This window comes from Vipera berus, assembly GCF_964194415.1.
Source record: "Vipera berus genome assembly, chromosome: 5".
NCBI classification, from domain to species: domain Eukaryota; kingdom Metazoa; phylum Chordata; class Lepidosauria; order Squamata; family Viperidae; genus Vipera; species Vipera berus.
The window spans coordinates 30,597,519-30,621,908 of record NC_138207.1 but is presented as its reverse complement, the minus strand read 5'-3'; the positions used below and the strand labels follow the sequence as shown (position 1 = coordinate 30,621,908).

The following is a 24,390-nucleotide window of genomic DNA, read 5'->3' as shown; positions in this document are numbered from 1 at the left end:
GTACAATTTTCAGCTATTAGCCTTCCTTTCCAACTCTATGTCATATAGTCCTAGAAGACTATCATCCCTGATAGTCTTTTGATGAAGTCAGGAACTATCTATCATACAGGTGTATAATAAACTAAAATCTTACATAATTAAGCCAAATGATTGAAGAATAAAAAACATCTGGTAATATTCCTTTAGTAGGTTCCTCAGACTTTTGTGCATAAATATGGCCATTAATCAATTATTTTAGCATGATAGTGATGACTGTCAAGAAGTTAGCCAGAAAAGAGAGGGCAATTATTTAGAAAGAAGGGGGAAAATAAATGATGTCCCAGAATTACCAAAGGATCTTTAAATGAAATAAAGGCAATTATCTCAAAGTAGATGATTAATTTTTCACTGGAATTTTATGTTTCACTACTTGGTGCACTTCAGAACAATACAATAAAGGTTTTTCCATTAAATAATTATTTCATTAAATAATTAAAATAATTAATTTTTTATTTTAGAAAATTAGATATTTGACACCCTGATCCTTTGACTTATAAAACAAAAGAACAATCCTTATTGGTTATGGGGTTGAAGGCAATTATGGATACATTTTGTGTAAAGTAGTGGCTAACAAGTATTCTCAGATTTTAATTTCACTTCAAAAAAGTAAATTTTAGAAAAATCACAAAATGTGCTTTAAAAAAGTTTGCAGTTGGGGAAGAGTTCACACTGAAAAATATCTCTGCTCACTATTCTTTTGCTCTTTCCTTTTGGGAGTACAAGAAATCTAGCTGGATACTACTTTGACTATAAGTGGTCGTTAGTTGTTTCCAAGAGGTCCATGGTGCTCTCAGCTTGGTTTTCTTGCAGACATTTCATTACCCAAATTAGGTAACATCATCAGAGCTTTGATGATGTTACCTACTTTGGACAATGAAATGTCTGCAAGAAAACAAGTACCATAGACCCCTCATTTCAACCCTGAGCTACAAATATTCTCTTATTGATAGTTGCTTCTTTTAATTATCTAAAGCATATTTAAGAGCTTTTATGATGATGGTATTAGTTTAGATTTTGTTTAGATTTAACAATAATTCCTAGTTTAGTTATGTTTTCAAATCCATCAAATCCAAAGCTTGAACAAGTCTAAGTCCAATCCTTTATAATAATTGTAACTTATTTATAGATTATAATAAAGAACACACAAAAATGAATAATCTTTCACAAAATAAACATTTTTAATCTATCAGGAATATTAAATTATAGAAAATGAGTTAGTTTCGTGCAGTATATGCATTACCGATTTGTTACACAGTTCTAGGAGTTTATCCGTCAGGCGAGCTGCATCCACAATAAACTTGCCCAAAGATGCCTTCATATTAATAGCTTTGTTTAAGATTTCTTTGCATCTGGTAGCCCGCATTGGATAGGATGACTGCAGAAAATTCAGTTTACTGAGTTTCAGTGTTACCCTTCAAATCAAAATTTCCAGAGCAATTGACAATAACACACACACACAAAATTACAACAAAACAATTGCATCAAAATAAATTCAGCCTGACAAAGAAAATATCTTTGCCTGGCATGTAAAAGGCATTAATGTAAATCTCAGGTAAGTCTCACACTCACAAAAACAAAATAAAGGCAAAAAAGCTGAGCAACTCTTCTGCTTCATAGTCATCTATCTCAGTTTAGATATGGGACCTTGAGGGAGCACTGTGGAAAACAAGTAGACTGTACATACACACCTTCACTCCCAACATATTTTTTACATAAGTAGATTCACTACCTGCAGAGGGCTACTGAAAATAAAAGTACAGTATATCTTAATTACATGATTTTTTTCTCATTCTGGATTGATTACCTGGGATATATGTAAAACTGTTGGTCACAAGAAACATTTCAAGGAAACATCTCTACAAGTGCAAAAGTTGAATTGTTTTAATATTGCCTATGCGGTGGCTCAGTGGGTTAGGACGCTGAACTTGTCGATCAGAAGGTCGGCAGTTTGGCAGGTCAAATCCTGAGTGCTGCGTAACAGAGTGAGCGCCTGTTACTCATCCCAGCTTCTGCCAACCTAGCAGTTCAAAAGCACGTAGAAAAATAGGGACCACTACAGGTGGGAAGGTAACAGCATTCCGTGCGCCTTTGGCGTCTAGTCATGCCGGCCACATGACCACGGAGACGTCCTCGGACAAGCGCTGGCTCTTCGGCTTTGAAACGGAGATGAGCACCGGCCCCTAGAGTTGGAAACGACTAGCATGCATGTGCGGGGGAACCTTTACCTTTATAGGGGGAACTTCTAGCTAAAATGCTAAATCAAAAATGGAACATTTATGACGTTACCTTAGATATTGCAGTTATCATCCACATAGCTTGTTGAGGATAAGCTAGAAAAACTTTAGCAATGATTGCCATAAGAACAAGGAAGACCTCATCATGTGAATGGCAGATTCGGGAAATCAGCTGAGAAAACGCAGTCAAAAACTGATAAGGAGCCAAGACTTGTGTGTGCTCTGTAATCACTTTGTTAATTTTAGCCAAGTCATTTTTCATTTGTGTACGATCATGGCGACCAGCTAGACAAAGCAATGCAAATCAGTTATCTTATTTAATGGAAAAAAAGAAACATGTACATAGTTCCAAATCAAACCTATCCCCAATTTTTTTTGTTATCTACATCTAAAAAGATCACCCTTTTTTATCCTTTATTCTGTAGCTACATGTTGAAAATCTGCTGAACACACATAAAAACACATTTTCTTCAGTCATATCTCTGTGTGGAATAAATTTCATACAAGTCATTTCACCAAGTTACAGAAAATATCATTTTATTCAATATAGTTCTTCTTTAATAACTATTCCCCTGCATTTTAAATCAACATATCTAATAGACTGACCAAAACATATTAAAAATGGACATAAAAAGACTATATCTCTCTTTTTAGATTTGGATTGGATTAGATTAGCTATACTTGGTATCTGCCTTTTCAGCTAAGGTATTATTCTCTCCGCTTTCTCACACGCAAGACCTCACAATCTTACTCAGTCTTATATATTCATACTTAGCTACTCTACAAACACTTCACATGACCCAATCAGACGTTCACTTATATTTGTATCAGCTAAAGCTCAATGCAGAAAAAGTACTTTTTAAAATATCTTACCTTTCTCATATTCATATGCTTTTGCTCCAAAGTCTAGCCACAAGGACAACATTCTTGGCATCGACTGGTATATGAATTGGTTTCCAAAATACAAAGATCTGAAATTAAAATACCACCTTGCAAAATGTGTATTATCTATGTCCTATTTTCTTCTGTAGTTTGTTTTCACTTTATCTCACACTAGTGTTTTTAAATTATAGGAAAAAGTGCAAAGATATAAAATTGCTATTTCATTGGTATAGTTTATAAGAATTGGCAGCTTTTATATCTGACTTTGGATATTTAAAATATGTTACCTCTATCTGAGATTATAAATGCATTTATATAAAGTGTTTTTATATAGAAAATGGTTTAAAATATACTCTTTGGAAGGGATATCTAGTTTATTATATTTTTTTAGCTTTTAGTCCTACTCGTTAATTTAAATAAAAATGTTGAAACATCCAAATTGCTCATTAAATGAGAACTAACTGTTGTTGGCCTATGGCCATTGGCCATGCACACTGATGTTGGCATTTAACAGCAGAGAGGAATACCAGTTCCCACGCTGCTAAACTAGCACTATTCTAGTCATCCATAAAATGTTAATAAGCATCACTATCTAGAATACTTGAAAAAAAGGAGAAAAGAGGAAAAAATAAATATAAAGATCATTATATGCATTTATTGAACTAACCTTCCAAAATGAATAACAATGTATTTAATCAGGTCTCCCTGCTTTTCCATCTTGTTCTCTGTTACTGTGGGCATCACTTTATCATAGTATTTAGCAAGATAAAAATGCCCATTCTCCCATTCTGGCAAGCAGGTAGTGACATCCTGAAGGGAAAAAATATTGGGTAATAGGTAATATAATTGTAAATTAAAATTTAGTTCCATGAGTCAATCATTACTTCAAGCATTTATAAACTCCTTCTAGAAGTATGCTACTCCAAATTAATATAAATCCTAAAATAGAAAAAAAAACCAAAAAACATACAGATTGCACCCAAAGCAAGCTGACGCGAACAAAAGTGATCTAGCTTAAAGTTTTAAAATTACATTAAGAGTTCCACTTTTGGCATTTACCTTATATTTTTTCATTACTGCATTACTCTCAAAGTTGGCTGTTTCTTCCATAAATCTTCCCACCAGTAGCAGGGCTTGCCCATGAATGAGCTTACTTTTAGCATCACACAATTCTTGACTATCTGGAAAACATAACTCAACCCCCTTCTGAAGAATTATAAGACCTTGATGAGCTTCACCCTGAAAAAAGAGCAAAAAAAATATATTAGCAGTCACAGTACTAATTTTATCACGGAGGTTATATAAATATATTATATTAACAGTTATAGATAGCTTTTATATTAATCACAGATAAAATCAATTTTTTTCAGCATACAACCAAAACATCTGTCAAAGGAGTAAGGACAAATGACAAAATGTATGAAACAGAAATAAAGAAGTTGCTAAATTAGTTAATCCTTGTGATGGAGGTTGGAAGTTGCTACTTTATATATTTCTTTATCCTTTCTTTATCTTTATATTCCCTCCTAGCACTGATTGTTATCTAGTTTAGTAATGAAACATCTGCAAGAAAACATCCAACCTCAGAGAGAACCACACTTTCTTCACAATTTTTTTCTTTCTTCTCTTTTTTTCTTTTTCCCTACAATTTTATGCTTTCTATTTTCTTTCTGTTTTTGTTTGTATTGTTTGTTTCGCCTTGGTGATACAGTGTTTAGAATGCAGTATTGCAGGCTAATTCTGCCCACAGCTAGGAGTTTGATCCTGACTGGCTCAAGGTTGACTTAGCTTTCCATCCTTACAAGGTTGGTAAAATGAGGACCCAGATTGTTGGAGGCAATATGCTGATTGCTTAGAGAGTGCTTTAAAGCACTATGGAGCAGTATATAAATCTAAGTACTATTGCTAGACTTTACTATTACAAGCAACATTTCTTATATGTAAAAGGAACATTTCTACTTCGTAAAAAGTCTATAATATACTCTCATCTAAATACTATTTTGCCTTAGAGAACAACCACCTTAAGACAAATCTTTAATACTAAACACTACAAAATATTTTTTCTGACTATATTTCATTTAGATCAGGATGAATAAGTAAATCTATGTTATTAGCTTATAATATAAAATACAAAAATATAAAAGCAAGTAGTAGGAAACAAAGATAAGGAGAAGGGAAAAGGAGAAAAAGGATGAATAAGCTTAAATGTTGCCCAACAATAAATGATGAAAATTAAAACATAGGGGAAGTCACATTATATCGTATTTACCTTAGACCACAGCCACTTTGCTCTTTCCACATAAAGTTCAGATAATTTGGATTCTCCAGCATTGAGGAGAGCGTTATAGGCCGTTTGGTGATGACCAGCTTTACGTGCTACTCTGGCACTTTGGAGCCAACATTCTCCCATTTGCTCACTATATTCCTCTCTGTAGGAATATGCATTGTCAAAAATATAGTGAGACACTTATGACACTCCATGTGTGCCAAAGAATAAATTCTACATAGAACTCTTACATTCTTCAGATATTTTGCATCTATTAGTTTAAGGAATAACCGAAACTAATGGTTTAAAGTAACAGCACTACAAAAATTTGACCCCTTTGTAGTTTCCCATATGAGCTATTTATAAGGAATCTTAGCTTGAAATATCTTTATGTTAGTATGACTTTCTGTATAATAGTGCCATCTGTTGGAAAAAATAGGTCCATGACCTACTAAATTAGAATGTGCATAATATTTTTTTTTATTTTATTTCAACAGGCATTAAGATGAACTCAGTAAGCTTGACAATCCAAGCAAGTGCATATGGTTTTGCACTTTATGTGGCGTTTTTCTTTCTTATCCTTTTAATTTCACTTTCTTTCAAGCTTCCATTAATGTTTGGTAAATGACTGGCTTGTATACTAACAGCTGCCTAGGAATATTCTTCTCTTTAATTCTCATGATTTATAAAACAGCATGGTTTCATTCACTGCCATCAGAATAGAATTCTATCCTATTTTCTATTCTATTAGAATGTAAATCTAATAGAATAGAAAAAGTTCCTAATTCCTGGAAAGGAACAACAAATAAAGTCTTCTGTAACCTGTTCATTTGTTTCTATAGGTACAGTTAGCCATGATGGCAAAGGCCCTTGCTTCTCCCTAGTAGGATGCTCTAATGTTGTTATAATAAAGTATTCATAAATTACAAAAATTCTGCAGATTCAGCAATATTTAAACATTGGATAGTGCCTCTGCCTCACACATATTTATTTTTATACTTTTTCTCCCTTTTATTTTTTTGTTGACTTAAAGCAATGTACATATCTTATGTTTTTTATCTGGCCCACAACAAATAGCTCAGAAACTTAATCAGTACCAAACTGACTTTTGAGGTGACAAATCTGTCCGCTGAAGATTATGTTAGTATACCTACCTAATAAATTTAATGTATTAAAGCATATGACCTAAACAGATCTTGGAAAGCCAATCTGAGAGCTAATCTATCTAAATCTCCAGTCAGCTATATGTTAGTTTGTTATCTATTATCTAAACTATCATTCCATAAAACTGTTGCAAAATCAGGATCATGTAAATCTTCTGGGCAACTTTTAGGAAGTACAAATTTTGCTTTTGTCTTATAAAAGTAATTGGTACTGATACTTCCCTTTGCTAACTACATTTCAGTCCATTTTAATTTGTAATTCACATACCGGTAATAAAGACAGGTGGGGAGAAAAAAGGTTCCATAGCAGAATTTACCTTTTGACGAGGCCAAGCAAAGCCCGTCTAAGTGCCAGAATTGGCTCTTTAGCTCTGTATGAATTTTGTGTCATTTCTAAACGGGCATGCCAGTTCAAAGAATCTTTACCATAGTAATCATCAGGTTTTTGAAGCAGCAATCCAACACTGTGCTCCAGTTCACAAAGCATATGTAACCTATGATTTAAGAACATTTATCTATTAACAGAGTATTTGGAAAGCTACAGACTTTAGAGATTGCATTATAATTTTACCATACTATCATTTCAGTGTATACAAGGATCATCTTTAGAAAATTATTTTAATGGGAAAAATGACATTAAAATATTACAACTTTAAAAATCTGATTTATTTCGTATTAGAAAAAGCTCATTTTAGCTGGCTAGATGGGGAAATTCTGGAAGTTGAAGTCCACATGCCTTAAAGTTGACAAGGATGAGAAGCATTGATCAAGAGCTGTGGTGGCGAACTTATGGCACGCATGCCACAGGTGGCACGCAGAGCCCTCTCTATGGGCACACACGCTGTCACCCCAGTCCTAGGCCTTCAGCTGGGTTTTATAAAACCTTTTTGCTTTAGGCCTCTGCCGCTGTGTGCAAAAAAAAAGGTTCAATCAATTTATCAATTTCAACTTCTTGTGGGGAAAAAAAGATCTTGCAAAGTTGGAATTGATTGATTGAATTTTTAGGCCCACCCACTCTGCCGTTACCACCACAGCCATGCCCACCCAATGGGCCACACCCACCCAATGGGCCACGGCCACCCGGCACCTGACAATACATAAGTGGGTTTTGGGCTGCATTTTGGGCATTCGGTCTCTAAAAGGTTTGCCATCACTGGTCTAGACTCTAGAGAGCCCAAAATTCACTGCTGAATCTAGTACTGCCAAATATAAAACACACAATTTAAACCACTGTTCTAAATGTATTCTCTAAAGAAGATAACTCCATGAGTGGAAAAGTGGATTAATCATACTATTATACAAACTATCTAAGGAATTTTGAAAACTCAAAATACACAACATATACTATACTGCTTCTTTTCCCTACTCTTCCCAGTCTGCACAATGGGGAAGCTTCACTACACTAATTTATCTGAAATCTCAACTTTTAAATTTTGTGATTCCCTTGTTTTAGGCAAATCTGTATAAACTTTTATATTTGTTTTACTGAAAATATGATCTGACGTTTTTCTCTGTCCCAGAACTACTCTAAAAAACTAATTGTTGAATTTAAGAAAAGATCAAAAGATGGTTTAGAAAAAATACAATATATCAAAAGTATATTAAAACAGCAACATAATATTGTTTTTGGGAAAAGATGCAGAAAAAAATCTGTTATGTTTATTATTAAACTGTTATTAAACATTAAAAATATACCTGATAATATATTCATATCCTCGTTGGTAGGAGCCTCTTTCAAAACTTGCTGCTGAAAGAGGAACTATCTGTTCTGCACGAACAGTTCTCAAAGTTTCATAGAAAGTGGCAGCTTCTTTCTTTTTGGCTGACAGCAGCAACTCTCCAAGTCTAATACTCCATGTATTAGACTTCCCATCTAATTAAAGAGGGAGAACCAAAATTTCATATTAATATAATCAACACAAACCTCTGGCACACACACCCATTTTACCAGAATGTTATAACAGAACCAGTTGTAAACATTCCAATTTGTGCCATGTCACAGATTACATTAATGTTGGTATTTTAGTTGCCACAGCTATGCCAGAAACATTTTTTGGGAACTCCTGTGAAAACATATTGACAAAATGAGCATATGATTTTTGTACTGGGCAAGGAGATGAATTATTAGAAGATAACCAAATTCCCTTCCACCCTTTAATTTCCATAATTCTATTATTTTAGTGCTATGGTGCTATTCACATCATGTGTTAATGTGCTAAAACATTCAATTTTAGCAAGATTTTTTATCTCTCTCTCTCTCTCTCTCTGTGTGTGTGTGTGTGAAAGAAAGAGGGGGGGAGAGGAAGAGTGTCTGACTAATTGTTTCGATCATGAGGGGATGAGTATGGCAGCATGTGACACTGCTAAACAACAATATTTTAATTAAATATAAAATATTTTACTTGATTTTTGAAATGGCTTAAGATTTTGGTATAACACACAAGATATTGTAATGGCACTTAAATTCCATACTATTTCAGCATGTTTCCATTTTGGGAGGACAGCACTTGGAACATTGTGCCATTTCCAATTTCACAGTGAACACACATGAGGTTTACTTATCAGATTAGACAGCTTGAACCTATCTCTTAGGACTGTCTTCAAAACTGATGTGGGATCCACTACATATTTTAACCTAAACTGAGGACATTTCTACAGATGCTTTCTGCTATTGTGTACTTAAAGGGGATAGTTTCAAGCTATACCTCTACCAAATAAAAGTAAAAATCCCAAACCTCAATATAGTTTTTTTAATGAAGATGAGAATGTTAGCTAACTTAAAATATATAAATCAGTAAAATATCCTTACTATTTTCTCTACTGTACAGTACAGTACAGAAATAGTAAGGATGCTACCAAACTGATACCCCTGTTGCAATCAACAGTTAATCAAACAAATCCAATTCAAACAATCTCATGAAGCCCTCTGAATGTAATCTGAAGAATATGGTGGATTTGGAACAGTATAGGAATTGGAAAAGACAGTCACTCGGTGAGTGTGATGGGCGGTCTTTAAATAGGATAAATAAATAAAAATGAGAGACAATATTACTGAATTTTGTCCTCATACTGCTTATGGCTGGTATCTTCTATATTCCCCCCAATAATCAAGAGCAAATTAAGATAAAATTTGTATTTAACAAACATCACACAATTATTCCAACAACCTGAAGCTAAATAATTTTCCAGGGAATCCCACTGTGTCAATTTCCAGGCAGCTTCTACTCTGTAGCTGTTTAATTCAGGTGTCCATTCAGGTCTGGTAAAAGGAGAAAGGAAGCTTAGATCAAACTAATAGCGTGAGAACCAAAAAACTGTAGACCATTAGTTCTATTCCTGCTGTAGGCGTAAAGCTAGTTTGGTGTCTTTATGCCAGTCATTCAGCCTTAGTCATACTTTTATATAGCCATTTAAAACTGCGCATCTATATTCAAACTAGAGAGCCAATTTGGCATAGTGGTTAAGACTTCAGGTTAGAAATGGGAGATTGTGAGTTCTAGTTCTACCTTAGGCACAAAGCCTGCTGGGTGATCTTGGATTTGTCACTTTCTTTCAGTCTTTCTAAGGAGACAATGGCAAACTATTTCCAAAAAAACTTGCCAAGAAAACCGCAGGACTAGTCTGTCATCAATCATCAACACTGACTCAAAGGCGCGTGTACACAAACACAGAAATAGTATTCACTATTCTATAAGGCTTAGAGCATTCGTTTTATTTGTAATTTGCTCCCTTTTTTAAAAAAAATGTCTGATGTTGTTGGTCTTTGCCATTGTAGGAGGGCTGCAAAAGGGATGCTGGCAGGTTCCATAAACTGACAAGCCGAATAGTTTACATCCCTGATGTGGAGGAGTACTATTCTCCTCTTTTCCCCTAACTAAGATGTAAAAGGTTTACAGTATATCTTAATGGACAAGACATATGCCCAGCCACATATTTTCCCGGAAAACCATATGAGAAAAATAGTATGGTTGATCAATTGTCCTTGTTGGTAAAACTAGGTGATCACCCATAGAGACTGTTTCCTGCCATCTTTGATTCTACTCCATTTCTCCCTACATGAACTGTTGAAGACATAATAAGAGTGCAGCTAGTAAGATTTCTTTTTGAGCAGAATTTTAAATTATAATTAACTCAGTTATAAATTATTACTGTTACTGTACTTACAATACTAATCCAGGCAACTAATAGAAAGGAATTGGAAACAAGAGTTTCAGTTTTGGGGTAAACTTGGCACCCAGTCCAGGATTTCTGGAAATGCTTATTCTATCTACACTAGTGTTGTGATTCAGGGTCAGCCTGTGGGTTCGGCAGTTGGGTCGGACGACTCAGAGGAGGAGGAGGGGGGTGTTGAAGAGCTTGCTGATGATGGCTTTGAGGCTCCACAGAGCCATCAGCCAGGCCCCTCCCACCTGGTGGAGACCCAGCTGTGTGAGCCTGACAGCGTGGATGAAGATGACCCACAGCTGGCCCTGTTCAAGGACGCCCGACGCAGGAGGCAGTCAATCAGGAGTAAACAGAGGAAGGCAATGGGGCACCTCAGAAGGAGGCAGAGAGAGGCCACGCCCTGAGCTGTATTTAAGGGGAATGTGTGGGAGGGCTGGTTTGCTGAAGGCAACCGCTTGGATAGTTCCTGTTTCATAGCTCCTGTTTCATGGTTGGTGTCTGTTTTATGTTAATAAATTTGGCAGGCTTTATTCCAGCCTCTTGCCGTTTGTAAAGGGGTTGTCCCTGCCTTTTCTGCAGGGCCGGTAGCAGGCTGGTACAGAACAACTAAATTTGTACATATTTCTCATACATAAGGCATAATGAGGCACATTACCTTTTAGCAAGTACTCCATTCACTTGAGTGATTACAGTAGAGAACTGACCAAGACCTAACATGGATTTCACCACACCCTGATAATGAATTATCTAGAAGGAAGCAGAATAAGAGTTATAAACTTTCAGTCCATTATACTCTGAAAGGAAGCATACAAATTCTGCAACTCATCACTTCTTGCTCACAACTACACACTATAAATTAGGTTAATCCTGAAACCTAACTATTCTTTTTGTCGTCAAAAAGCAGCTATGTTCTTCCAGGGACTTTTATTATTAAATGAAAATTTTATTATGTCTCATTCTGATTCTCATCCTAGTGTGGCCTGCTTTACAAATAAGGTGACTCATACCTCAATAGGTTTACAAGCAAGAAAATGGCACAAGGACAAAAAGAATTTGTCATTCTTTAATGATATGTATTTAGGGTTTTTTCCCATGTGTCACCCATGAACTATGCTTCCAAATTCATGTAAAAATGCACAGAATAAGAATACAAAGAAAAGGACAGTAAAGATAGCAAGAGATGAGTTGGCAGATTGTAGCTACTTATACATTAAAAATAATTACACTTAGGAGTAAGAATTTTTAAAATACAGTATATGCTTTCACTGCTTATCAGAAGGCAAACTATGTCCAGTCATTTTGCTGACTCTAGGTATGTATATCTCTCATTCCAATACTTTATTCTATTCTTTATGCTCCCAACATCTGTAACCTAAGGCAACTGCCTTATTTTGCCCAAGTGACTGCTCCTTCCTACTTCTGATATTTCCAAATATTACCTCTGTTAGTGATATCTGTTCATACTTCATTCTATCATATAAAGAAATTAAACTTTTGAAAAGTATATCATTTGTAATTGGTCTTTCCTGCTCACATAAATAAAACATTTGGCTCCAGACACTGATTTACCATTTCCCCATAATCATTTTATGCCCTTGAATACAGTCCATCCATTTATAATCTGCTTCAATTTTTAGTCAAGCAAAAGCTTCTGCTCACTGGATTGTGTTTTACACCTTTTGCAAAAGAGACAGACCTTGATTTTTCTAGTTCAGAAACTATTCATTGTTGCCTTGATTCTCTTGTGGTCAAGGAAGTAACAAATTGTATTTTACGATAAACATTTATGTGAGTTATTTCCAAAATAAACTTCAAATAGAAAAAGTCTCTGGTTACCTGTTCTGGTTCTAGCTGAATTGCTCTATCATAGCAAGCAGTGGCATCTCTCAACAACCCAATGCTTTCGTGTTCAAGAATTTGTTCTTTGAGAGATGGCTCAGCCTTTCGTAACGCACTCACTCCTTCTACCCCATCTGGTTCATGCATTGCTGCATAGAGTTTCTTTGAGTAAAGAGGAGAAACATTTGCCATCAGACAGCATTCTGCCAAAACGTGAGATTTAAATTAACTATATCTTTGTGTTCTATCAAAATTCCTTCAACAATTTTAATGTATTGCTAACTTTAAGAAACACTTCATTTTTCTTTTTTGTTCTGTTTCTGAGTAAAGTACATATCAGTACTGAAAATGTACCTTTCCTTTCCCCAATCATATGACTTAAGAAATCTGATTTCAACTTTCTTTTTTTAATAATAATAATAATAAAGTTGGAAGGACCCTTGGAGGTCATATAGTCCAACCCCTGCTCAGGCAGGAAACCCTATATCATTTCAGAGAAATGGCTGTCCAGTCTCTTCTTAAAAACTTCCAGTGTTGGAGCATTCACAGCTTTTGGAGGCAGGTTGTTCCACTGATTAATTGTTCTAACTGTCAGGTAGTTTCTCCTTAGTTCTAGGTGGCTTCTCTCTTTGGTTAGTTTCCATCCATTGCTTCTTGTCCTGCCTTCAGGTGCTTTGGAGAATAGCTTGACTCCCTCTTCTTTGTGGCAGCCCCTGAGATATTGGAACACTGCTATCATGGTATCATTTTAAAACACCTTACATAAAATACATGACATCTAATTTTAAGTTTTTATTTTATCAAACGAGGGCATTATTTGTGTGTGTGTGTAGAAATAGCAACTATGGTATCCAAATAAAGCCCTAGTATAATAAAATGGGGAAAATGACACAATAAAACACAGAAATTGAATTTTACTCTATTTTAAAACAAAGTATTTAACCTGAAGAAATCCAAGATGCTTTTGGATGTCTTGTTTCTTTTCTATGATGAATGATTCAAAGTGCATTACTGCTCTGGTGTAAGCTTTGGAATGAAAAGAAGCCGCAGCCAAGGTGTCCTGGGGTATGAGGTCAAGAAAGTGAGCAACATTTTGATATTCTTCATGTTCCTCATTTGATGCTATAAATAAGAGTTTTAAAAGGGCACGTCAAACTTCATCTTTCAAAATGCCAACCTTAAGTGCTGTAAGAATGAGGCATGTAAAATGTCGCACAAAACAGATCACTCATTACAGTTGGCATCCGAAACCAACTGGCCTTTTTCAACTGGAACAGCTCCCTACTAGCATCCTGCCTCCCTCCACAGCAGAGTTCACAAGAAAGTTTCATAAAAAAATTTTCTCCTCTCAAGGGTCTTGCTGGAATTTTAATTTATTTTCTAATCTATTCTTAAATTTTGGACTGCATATATGCAGACTGCACCAAACATTTTAAAAGGTGCTTTGTAAATACGTTACAAAACTTATCTCTGAGATGTTATAGTTAATGTGTCCTTGCAAAGATATGGCTAGTACATGGGGAGGGGGGTATCTAACCTTTTGGCTTGCCTGGGCCGCATTGAGAGAAAAGGAATTCTCTTGGGCCCCATACAAAATGTATGTCAATGCTGCAAACATTGACATGTTTTTGCACTGACAATATAAGGGACAGCCTGTTACTTTAATTGCTTCATTTGGGAGGGAGGAAATCTACCCAGATGTTGTGAGAAGATTAGATAGCCTGCATATGGAATGGGAAGTGAAAGCTCATATGTAAAACTAATTGGATAATGTGATTTATGACGTGTAGATAAGGGCGGGATTGTGTGTGTGTATGATGGGTTTGGGGGGGAGGAGATTTCAGATTCTGGCATCCCTCCATGAGTGCTGATGTTTCGTTTCATTACTAAGACTTTTTAGATAAACAATATGCCTGCAATTTGTTTGAATTGTCTCATTTATCGGAACCATGACAATGTATAATAAAGTTATTGTATATAAATCACATAATAATGTTTAAAGTTTATGATCTTGTGGGGCTGCATGTGGCTCATGTGCTGCAGGATGAGCTAGTATCTGCGTGCAATGCACATTATATAGTGGTGCTTAAAGGTTTGTGGATCTTTATAAAATTTTCAATATTGATTGAACATTTTTTTGTTCTGTTAAATCAATATTGACTAAAGAAATCCTTTTCTTCTGCTTTCATCAGGTGGTGAGATAAAATTCTTTATCAAAGGTATGGCTTTAAAATATTTTTTCTTCCTTATTGAAGCTTCAAGACATCCTATATTTTTTATGCTTATGGCCAAATAATGAAGTTCCTTCAAAGTCAAATTAAAAACAGACACAAATCAGAGGTAATTCGACTGAAGCAAGGGAGAATGCCAACCTGATAATTCCGTAAGATCTTTATTTGACTTGCCAGCAGCTTTTTCAACACTCAGTTTTTGAAATTTATACCTGGCCCACTGTATTAGGTGATCAAGCATAGAAAACACTGTCTGAGTGCTTAAATGACTTAGATCAGATGCACTGTCTTCACATCGTCTTGTGCAGGAGTCATCATTTTTCAAAACAGCCATGATTTCTGCATAAACCTAGACAGCATGATATTTTAAAATTTCTTGGAATTTAGTTTATTATTAAAGCAGGCTCAAACTAGAAAAGGAGCTAGTTAGCACCGTGAGAAATGTGAAACACTTCTCTGCAGTTCCATAGGTATAAAAATTATACGATATTTTAAAAAAGACAGAAGTAGAAGCTTATTCAGTGTTTCATGACAATACTATATTGTGCACTTCCACCTAATTCGAGAGCTCACCAAGACAAACCATCCTTACACCCCCCCACCCGATGTGCTTTCCAGTTTTTTAGGATCTCAGAATATAACCATAACAAAATTCCAGAGGCAAATCACTGAATTCTGGTGATCTATTGTTTTGCTTTTAACAAATAAAAGTAATTTTTAAATCTCTGGTAACTCTTTACCTCACTAAAACAAAAAATGCAGACTAGCAGATATTTCAGTCCTGTCCACACTAACAGTGATACAGTATAATCCCATCACTACTCACAACTTATCCTAAACATATACTTAAAAAAAAACCAGAGTAACAAATGAAACAGAATTTGTTTGTAATACTTTTCTGCTGTTGCAAGCCACCTTATTAATGTAATGAGTATCACATTAAGTAACACTGTTATGGTTTAATGCTATATATGAATTTGCAAACATGTCTGGTTCACAAATGAGGAGGAGATTTGGAAGTATTGTTCAAAACACTTCACACTGATTCAAGTACAATGGTATGCTGAGAATAGTTACCAGGGCAAAGTTATCCTACTTTCAGTTTAGCAGTCAACTACCCTAGCCCTAACCCTAACCCTTGACTTACGACCACAATTGAGCCCAACATTTCAGTTGCCAAGCAAGGCAGTTGTTAAGCGAATCACTCTAGTTATTAAATGAATCATGCAATCATTAAGCAAATGTAGCTTCCCCCATTCACTTTGCTTGTTGGAAGCCGGCTGGGAAGGTTACAAATGGTGATCGCATGAACCCCAGGACAGTGGTACTGTCATGAATACATGCTAGTTGCTAAGCACCCAAATTTTAATTATGTGACCATGGAGATGCTGCAATGGTCTTAAGTGTGAAAACTGGTCATAAGTCTTTTTTTCAATGCTGTTCTGACCAAATAGCCACTAAATGAATCTGAACATAGAATTAAGGTGAGCAATAGTCAATGACTGCAATTACAATGCCTCTTCAATAGGGGATACAAGGCAGAGGATTCTCACCTCTTGTTGATCTTCCTGATTGCATCCCAAAAGGACATACACAAGAATGTGAGGAAGAAGATAGACAGTCACTTTAAAGTCATTCTTCATAATAATACAGCAGCAATTAAAAACCTTACTGGCAAGATCATGTCGCACCTGGAACAAAGAGAAGAGTTTGAATATAGAATTTTGAGAGGAAAAATGTACAAGGCTGGCACAGCTGATGAAAGTTGATAAGACAATAAATCTTATATAGAGCAACTAACTGAATTATTGGTTATTGTTCCTACCTTTGTTATTAGATAGCCAGCCCAGCTTGCTGACCATTCTGCAAAGTTTTTGCCTAATTTACTTAAGTAAATTGGCTTCTTCATTTTAGACCAATTTATAGCCTTTTGATAACTCTTGTATCTGTAAATGGAATTTCCAGAATTTGTTAAATTACATTACTTTATGATAAACAAAAGGACAATCAACCAACATTCTAGCATCACTACTTGACCTTAAACTACTCGTTAGAAAAACTTGTCTAATACTCCACTGAAATCTGCATTCTTCTAACCAGTCCACTTGCACTTGAATGTGATTCAAGACAGGTCTTGAAGTCACTCATGGGATATATTTGTGTAATATCAAATATCGAATTTAGTTATATTTTAATAAAATTAACCAATCTGTTTCTTCTCATACTTTTTCACACAATGTGGCTTTGAGTTTTGATCATCCTTGCTGCTTTCCCTGAACCTGTTTTAGTTTATTAGAATCTTTCTTAAAATGATGGCAGTTGAAACTGCTCACTGAAGTGCTGTTAAGCTATATTAAATGACTGTGAACCAACATGCATAAAACAGGACTGCTTGTAGTATTGTAAAAAATGTATGGGTTACATAAATTTACTTAATATCTAATTCTACTTAAAATCAGTACAAAAATTTATCCCTATCTAACATTTACATAATATATACTTTGATATAAGCTAATATTGGGAATTGTCTGCTGGCTTGTTCAACTGTGTAATTCAGATGCGTTGTGCAATTTTGCTTAGGTAGAAAACAGAGAAAAGATATACTTAACAATATTTTGATTTTTTAAAAAGTTGAATTAAAAACTCTAAATTTATTTTTGATACCGTGTTTTTAAATGAGATTCCAATATTTCCTGAATATGTTCTGGAAACATTTTCCAAAGTGCTGTGCCTGCTTCATCAGTAGACATCTCATTACAATTATAGATAGATAGCAGTTCCTTAAAAAACAAAATTAATTTAATTATTTTAAAGAATTATAAAAATGAAAAATTCCACTGCTGATTAATAACCAACTGAAAAGTCTCTTTTGAGTCAAACTTGACACATGCTACCCATACAAACACATGTGCAGTTTTCTTAGCAGGAAATAGTGCACTATTTCCTTTTTCCAGGATACATGCTTGACTTCTTTGTCCATCCTATTCCTGGAATTCCCTGCTGATCTTTCATCCAAGCATTATCTAAGACCAATCTTGCTTAACATTCTAAATAGCCAAAGTTGGTTAGATCTGCTACCTGTTGAGGCTGATTAACCCAGTGAAAATGTTCCAACCAAATTCTGACTCTATTGGCAAGACAATGCTCCAAACATCTGAACAAATTATACTCACTAAGATCAAACAACAATATGACTATAATCTTGCTAAGAAAATTATTCTTCAAAATGATTTATTTGCCCATAAGGAAGAACAATAGGCAAAGGACTTGGGAGTTCTTCGGTTTTTGAATGAGTAACTAAGAAGCAGCAGTACCATTCTTTAGAATTCTGGTTTACTGTGGTTTTCTGACACCACGGTATTGAAAAGAAAACTGAATTTGTTTTTGAATTTTTAAATGTTATTCAATCAATAATAAATTAACAGAATACTAGAAAAGAAAATATCCTCACCTGAATTGCATATGACGCAGAATCTTGAGCTCGGACATTGTCAGCATAAGCAAGGAATGCTCTCGTCAATTCCATGAGTAATCCATATGCAAAATTTGAATCTTCTACACCCGCCTCAAAGCAAATGTCTTATGTTAATATTCTCATTCTTACTATCCAAGTCAAAATGCCATTTTAAAAGAAAATGAGCTGGAACTCCCAATAAGAGTGGTGCACACAATGATTTTCAGCAAAACCTATACTTGTTCAGTGATCAGACTAAATGAAAATCAGAACAATCTCTCTAGCATTCTTGTGTCAAATGGATGCTTAAACAGTAAGAGCACAGACAAGTAAATTATGTATAACTATAAATTTTAGCATTTTTTTCTTATATAAAGTAGCAGACATACCAGCATTAAAAATTTGAATGTTAGGATTACTTACCACAAATAGAAGTCCTTTTCCTTGGTTGTCACTTGTTGAGAAATCCAATCTGCCAGGATCTATAGCTCCCAATTCTCCTAAACACTCCCCAGAGAGTAACCGTACATGAGAATTCACATCCTGACAGCCAATCAGGAGGACTGTTACCAGTTGAGAAACAACTGGCTCAACAGTTTCACTGTCCGTTGAATATTTTATCAGAGTTTCCTAGAAAAGAGAAAGAAAAAAAAGAGTTAATAAATTATGTCCACAAACATATGTTAGCTTTCACTGAATTACCATTATTTTGTTATTGTTTCAAATGATACAGCATTAAACATTCAAAAGATTTTTAAGAGAAAGATAAAGTTTTCTCCACAATTGTTTTTATTGGGTATTGTTGTAGACTGTGATACTAAAGAAATCAATTTGATGTTGAACTTGATAACAGCAGCACGGTTACTGGTGGGACAATATTGGAAGAAGGATAGTTTGCCAGTATAGAAGAATGGGTACTTAAGGTATTGAATCTTGCAGAAATGTCTAAGATTTCTGCTTATTTGAAGGATCATTCGCAAGAAAGATATATTTCAGTTTGGAGGAGATGGATAGACTATATTCAGAATAAATATGGGACTAAAAAGTTCCATTTAGCTTATGAGTAGATTTTAGATTTTTATTAACTTTAGTATTAGTATTGATTATATTTTTAAGTTATTATTATGTTTTTAATAATTTGAATGTATCAATGTTAAAGGGGAGTTAAAACACATTATGAATTTGGTTAATTTTATAATGGATAATTTTAGTTAGAATATGCTTATTATATTTATGACCCTGTATTCAGCTCTGGGAAGTGGGGGGGAGGGGGGGTTGGGGGTGGGGGGGTTTTGGGGATATGTTTTGTAAAAATGTTTTTGTAAAACTCTTTAATTAAAAAAATGATACAGCATTAAAACATTAATATGAAATGTAGGAAAGAAATAAAATAGCCCAGGGCTTTTCAACCAGTGGTACGGGTACCACCTGTGTTACATTGGCACCTGGCAGGTGGTACGCGACCATCCTAAAAAAGTGGTAGTGGGGGAGGGGAATGAGCTGAACTGGTGGCAGCACCGCACAAGCCTGAGCAAGAGACAGCTGCAGGGCTGTCAGGGCTCAGCGGAAATGCCAGGATCAGCGCTTCTTCGGAGCTGTCAGGGCTCAGTGGAAGCGCCAGGATCAGCGCCAGGCTCCAGATGCTTGGCAACTGATTCATATTTATGATGATCACAGTGTCCCAGGATCATGTGAAATGACCAAAACCTGCTGCAACCACCCAACAGACAGGGGGAATAAAAACCAAACACACCCCACCTCCACTGCCAATCCTCAACAGGAATGTTCACAACAATGAAAACCTCGGACAGGAGGAAGAGCGCCACCGAGCAGGCAGGTGTCTTGCTCAGCTGTGGCTTGGGGGGCACTTTTTTCAGTGCCATTGTAACTTCGAATAGTCACTAAGCAAACCTCATCACTTTTTTCCTTTCCTTTTTTTTGGGGGGGGGTCATCAAGTTTTTGACACCTTGCTAGGCGACTGGTGGTACTTGGATGTTGCCATATCCTAAAAGTGGTACAATGGGTGAAAAGGTTGAAAAGGCCTGGAATAGCCAATTTAGGGGCATACTATAAAGTGGATAAGTAAGGGAGATTTAAGGGCAGGGGGAAAAGTGTCATGGAGGGGAGAGGTGAACTTGGTGCATAGTAGTGAAACTATTAAGAGAGAGAAATGTTGCCTTGTTGGAAAAAAAAATCCATCCTTTCTTGAAAGCTACTTTCTTATCCAGGCATACCATAGAAAAAGATTTTATCAGAATGCACTACTCAATGACAAGATTTTTATTTCATGGCAGTTTTATTTATTCAGAAGGCGAAATAACAGAATTTATTTTATCTTTGCTTTGCTTCTATTGAATTGGTTGTCTCTAAGATGCTGTAAAAAATGAACATGGAACTATTTCCATCTCCAAAAAACTGTTTAATTTGACTGACAGTATCACTTTAGGATTTTAGGTGGATTTTTTATTATCTGTTTCTGCAAATATTTTTAATTTAAAATGCCAAGAATCTTTCTGCATGTGATGCATGACTCTTGTCCCTGAAATATGCTCTATCTCTCATAGTTTCACCACCATGCACCAAGTTCACCTCTCCCTTCCATGACACTTTCTTCCCTGCCTTTAGCAAACAATACAAATCACGCAAGGAAATACATCATATCTTGTCACTATTCCAAGACAGGAATCTATGTCTCTTGATAATCTGGACCATTTCAAATCCCCCATTATTGACTGCTGGCACAAAAAGGTAGAGTTGGAAACCAACAATTGGCAAATCCAAATTGTCAAATCATAAAGAGAGGAACTAAGAATAGAAGAGCTTTATACAATTAATCCCTGCCTCAGTGGAACAATATGGGGGGGGGGGGGGTAGGTAGAATTTGAGAAACCATATGGATATGACTTTCAACTATATGAATCAGTGATGTTGTACTTTGGTCATTATTAGGATAGGATCCTCAGGTCTCCTTTTCTCGGCAATGCTGACAAGAGAGTAACAATTAATTGCAAGAAGATGGAAACAAGTGCTTTAAAACAATTGTAACATAGAAGTACCTCTATTTTAATTAAGTAAGAATCTAGAATTAAAATGGAAGAAATGCAATTTAGCTGTTTCAGAAGGATGACATTTTTACATAACCTAAAACTTTTAAAAAATAGTTTGTGTTAATACAAAGGGTAAGAAACTCATTAATTTTGTTGTTAATTATAAGAAAAAAGATCACAGCAAAACTTATGAGATTTCTTCTTCCGTGTCTAGATCAAACTGTAAACTGCCAGAATGAAACCACCTATTGAGCTTTGTAGTTGGCCAAAAATAAGTCATTATGAGTACATGTTTCTGGTAGTGAGAAGTAATGAGATGTAGAAATTATTAAGTGTATTTGTATTCATAAAACTGTTTTGGCATACAGGTAGTCCTCACTTAACAATTGCAATTATGAACACCAACTCTACCGCTAAATGAAACATTTTGTGACCATGACTTGTGATTTACTACTGGCTTTGCCATTTGACACTGCTTGTTGGAAGCTGGCTGTGAGGATTACAAATGATGATTACATGATTGCAGGGATGCTACAACAGCCATAATTTTGAGGACCAGCTTTAACCTACTTTTTCAACACTTTAATAATTTTGAACAATCTCTGAGTGAAATTGTACTAGATTATTTGATGTACATAATCATATATGTTTATAAAAAGCAGAGCTAACTTCAGGAGTCTTATTAGGAGTTAAGTGAATATAATATTTCAGCATGATTTTAAGTTCCACAGCCTTACATACTTGGTTTTTATATAATGTTTCCTTTAGAGTGGTGAGAGCATGGATCCGAACATCTACATTTTCATGTTGGATAGCTTTCATGGAGAGCTGTAACACTGTTTGTAAGTCTGTAATCCTAGACGTTTCCTGTATGGAAAGATGATTGTAACTTTCATTAAGTTCTTTATTTTGCGGGATACATATATCAAAATATATTTGCATTTATAAAAAAGTGCTAACACACAACTTGCAAATTTAGAGGATGTTTAAAAAGCATACAGGCTGTGTAGTGCTTAATTTGGCTAAATGGTACTTCAGTACACATGAACATAGTATTTACATGCAGTACTTCAAACCAAGCTGTATTTCTTCAGGTTCATAAAACAGCTACTGAAGATGGCTGTGTGATTCTGCAAAAGGGCATAGCTACTTCAGGGAGTTACAGGCACATAGTACATTTACATCCCCACATGCCCAAAGTATTTTTTGCCTTAAATCAGAAGCACTATACAGCCTTAATATTTATACCCGAAGTACTTAATACAAGAAACCAAGTAATCTACTGAATTAAAACAATTGAACCATTTATTGGTGAGCTTTCTATCTTATATATCTTTTAGGAATTTAAAGCAGCTTAATTAATATGCCATCAAATCAATGTCAGCTTGTAGCATAGAGATAAGGCAGTTTACCTTTTTCCTTTTTTTGGACAGAGGAACGAAGGACTAAAAAAGGATATGTGGACTTCCATGCATTCAGGATATAAAATATAATTGTAGGGTAGTTTCCCATTTAATAATTTTTAATGAAAAGAATGAATTAAATGTAGGTAGGATGAATACCAGAGTTACTAAATGATATGCAGAAAAAAAATTATTCTGTCAGCATCAAATGACTAGTAATTCATGTTATTTTCAAAGATTCATTAAAAATATAGAAAAAATAATACCTTTCTATATTCCTGAAGAACTATTTGGATTTCTTTCAATTCTGGATGATCAGGTAAAAAATAAATTTCATGTAAGAAGTCTTGTACTGCATCTCTAACCAATGAAAAAATAACAAATACTGTTAAATAAAATAAAATACATTTTAAAGCATGCACAATATAATTAAATACTCATAAATTGGAATGGTCAAGAATATATTTTTAATTTTGTAAAAGTTACAGCTTGGGCCTTTAGACAGTCTGCCTTTATTCAAACCCATAGCAATGTGCAATTTATTAAGGAATACTATAACACACACATTCTCAGAAAATAATAATCTTCCTCTCTCAACTGAGGGAAATATGTGTTACAAAAGAAACATTAGAAGAGAAAGAAAGAAACTGCTACTACAGGGAAACATACATTGATGATTGTAAAATTTCTATATTGGGAAATTTGAGGGGATTTATGGTATATTGTTAATGGAATTTGAAACTGAGGAAGAGACAATTTTGCAATATTATTTATTACATTTATATCTTGAGGAAGCTTTTGTGTAATCCCAGGTAGTTATACACTTAAAAATATTTTCTTACCTGTTCTCAACTATAAGAAAATAGAAAATTGCTGCCGTTTCTTTTTGTTGAATATGTATGAGAGGCAAGAGAGCTACAATCACATGACTCAAAAGAGACCCAAGATGACTTTGATCCAAGCATCGTACAAAGCAATCCCAAGCCCTAAAACATAAAAAGCAAAATAGGGAGAAGGGCGGTATACAAATATAATAAATGAAATGAAAAAAATGAAAATAGCATATACAGTATTGCTTTATATTTTTCAGCAACTAGACATTTCAAAATCAGCCATAAGCCAGGTGTACCACAATAATTCTTTTTAATCTTATATATAAGGTGAGGCAGTAATAAATCAAGATTTTAGTAGTTTTCTTACTTGCAACACAGTTGTGGGAAATCATCTTTATATCTCAGCCCTGTCCTTAGTGTTGTCATCATCTTCACTCTAACTGCGGTTATATGTTTAGGGCCCATAAGCTTCATTAAAGCCATCAAACTGTTTAAAGCCTACAGTTGAGAAAAACAGGTTAATGTGATACAAGAGTCAAATTCGGGGGTTCAGCTGAGGTGCTGATAATGACCTATAAAGCCCTATATAGACTGGGACTATATCCTAGTTACATGTAAACCCCCCATCAAGTTCAGCAGGAGAGGCCTATTCCAAGTCATGACTGCAAAAGAGAATCATTTAAAGCCAGGCAGAGAAACATTTCTGCTATGATGCCTACTTTTGAAACATCATTCCTTCAGAGCGTAAATTGGCTGATCCTGCTTACCTGAAGACATGGATTTGCCATGAGACTTGGGAATCTGTAGTAATGGAGGGCTTCTCCAGTGACCAAG

The 24,390-nt window shown here is 35.1% G+C and overlaps 1 protein-coding gene across 1 annotated transcript in view; it reads right to left on the bottom strand.

Annotated features, from left to right (window-relative positions):
• Nucleotides 1-24,390, bottom strand: part of ATR (ATR checkpoint kinase) — a 56,775-nt gene that overhangs the window by 10,933 nt on the left and 21,452 nt on the right. The window contains exons 18-39 of the mRNA XM_081328714.1: nucleotides 23,924-24,054; nucleotides 23,566-23,709; nucleotides 22,990-23,083; nucleotides 22,062-22,187; nucleotides 18,696-18,902; nucleotides 18,270-18,383; nucleotides 17,483-17,598; nucleotides 16,644-16,764; nucleotides 16,372-16,509; nucleotides 14,960-15,167; nucleotides 13,531-13,709; nucleotides 12,585-12,749; nucleotides 11,404-11,495; nucleotides 9,752-9,843; nucleotides 8,280-8,457; nucleotides 6,902-7,078; nucleotides 5,425-5,584; nucleotides 4,215-4,394; nucleotides 3,823-3,965; nucleotides 3,147-3,244; nucleotides 2,326-2,558; nucleotides 1,280-1,414 (exon numbers count right to left, since the gene is read on the bottom strand). Coding sequence (XP_081184840.1) covers nucleotides 1,280-1,414; nucleotides 2,326-2,558; nucleotides 3,147-3,244; nucleotides 3,823-3,965; nucleotides 4,215-4,394; nucleotides 5,425-5,584; nucleotides 6,902-7,078; nucleotides 8,280-8,457; nucleotides 9,752-9,843; nucleotides 11,404-11,495; nucleotides 12,585-12,749; nucleotides 13,531-13,709; nucleotides 14,960-15,167; nucleotides 16,372-16,509; nucleotides 16,644-16,764; nucleotides 17,483-17,598; nucleotides 18,270-18,383; nucleotides 18,696-18,902; nucleotides 22,062-22,187; nucleotides 22,990-23,083; nucleotides 23,566-23,709; nucleotides 23,924-24,054 — 3,231 coding nt within the window. The remainder of the gene's footprint in view (nucleotides 1-1,279; nucleotides 1,415-2,325; nucleotides 2,559-3,146; nucleotides 3,245-3,822; nucleotides 3,966-4,214; nucleotides 4,395-5,424; nucleotides 5,585-6,901; nucleotides 7,079-8,279; nucleotides 8,458-9,751; nucleotides 9,844-11,403; nucleotides 11,496-12,584; nucleotides 12,750-13,530; nucleotides 13,710-14,959; nucleotides 15,168-16,371; nucleotides 16,510-16,643; nucleotides 16,765-17,482; nucleotides 17,599-18,269; nucleotides 18,384-18,695; nucleotides 18,903-22,061; nucleotides 22,188-22,989; nucleotides 23,084-23,565; nucleotides 23,710-23,923; nucleotides 24,055-24,390) is intronic.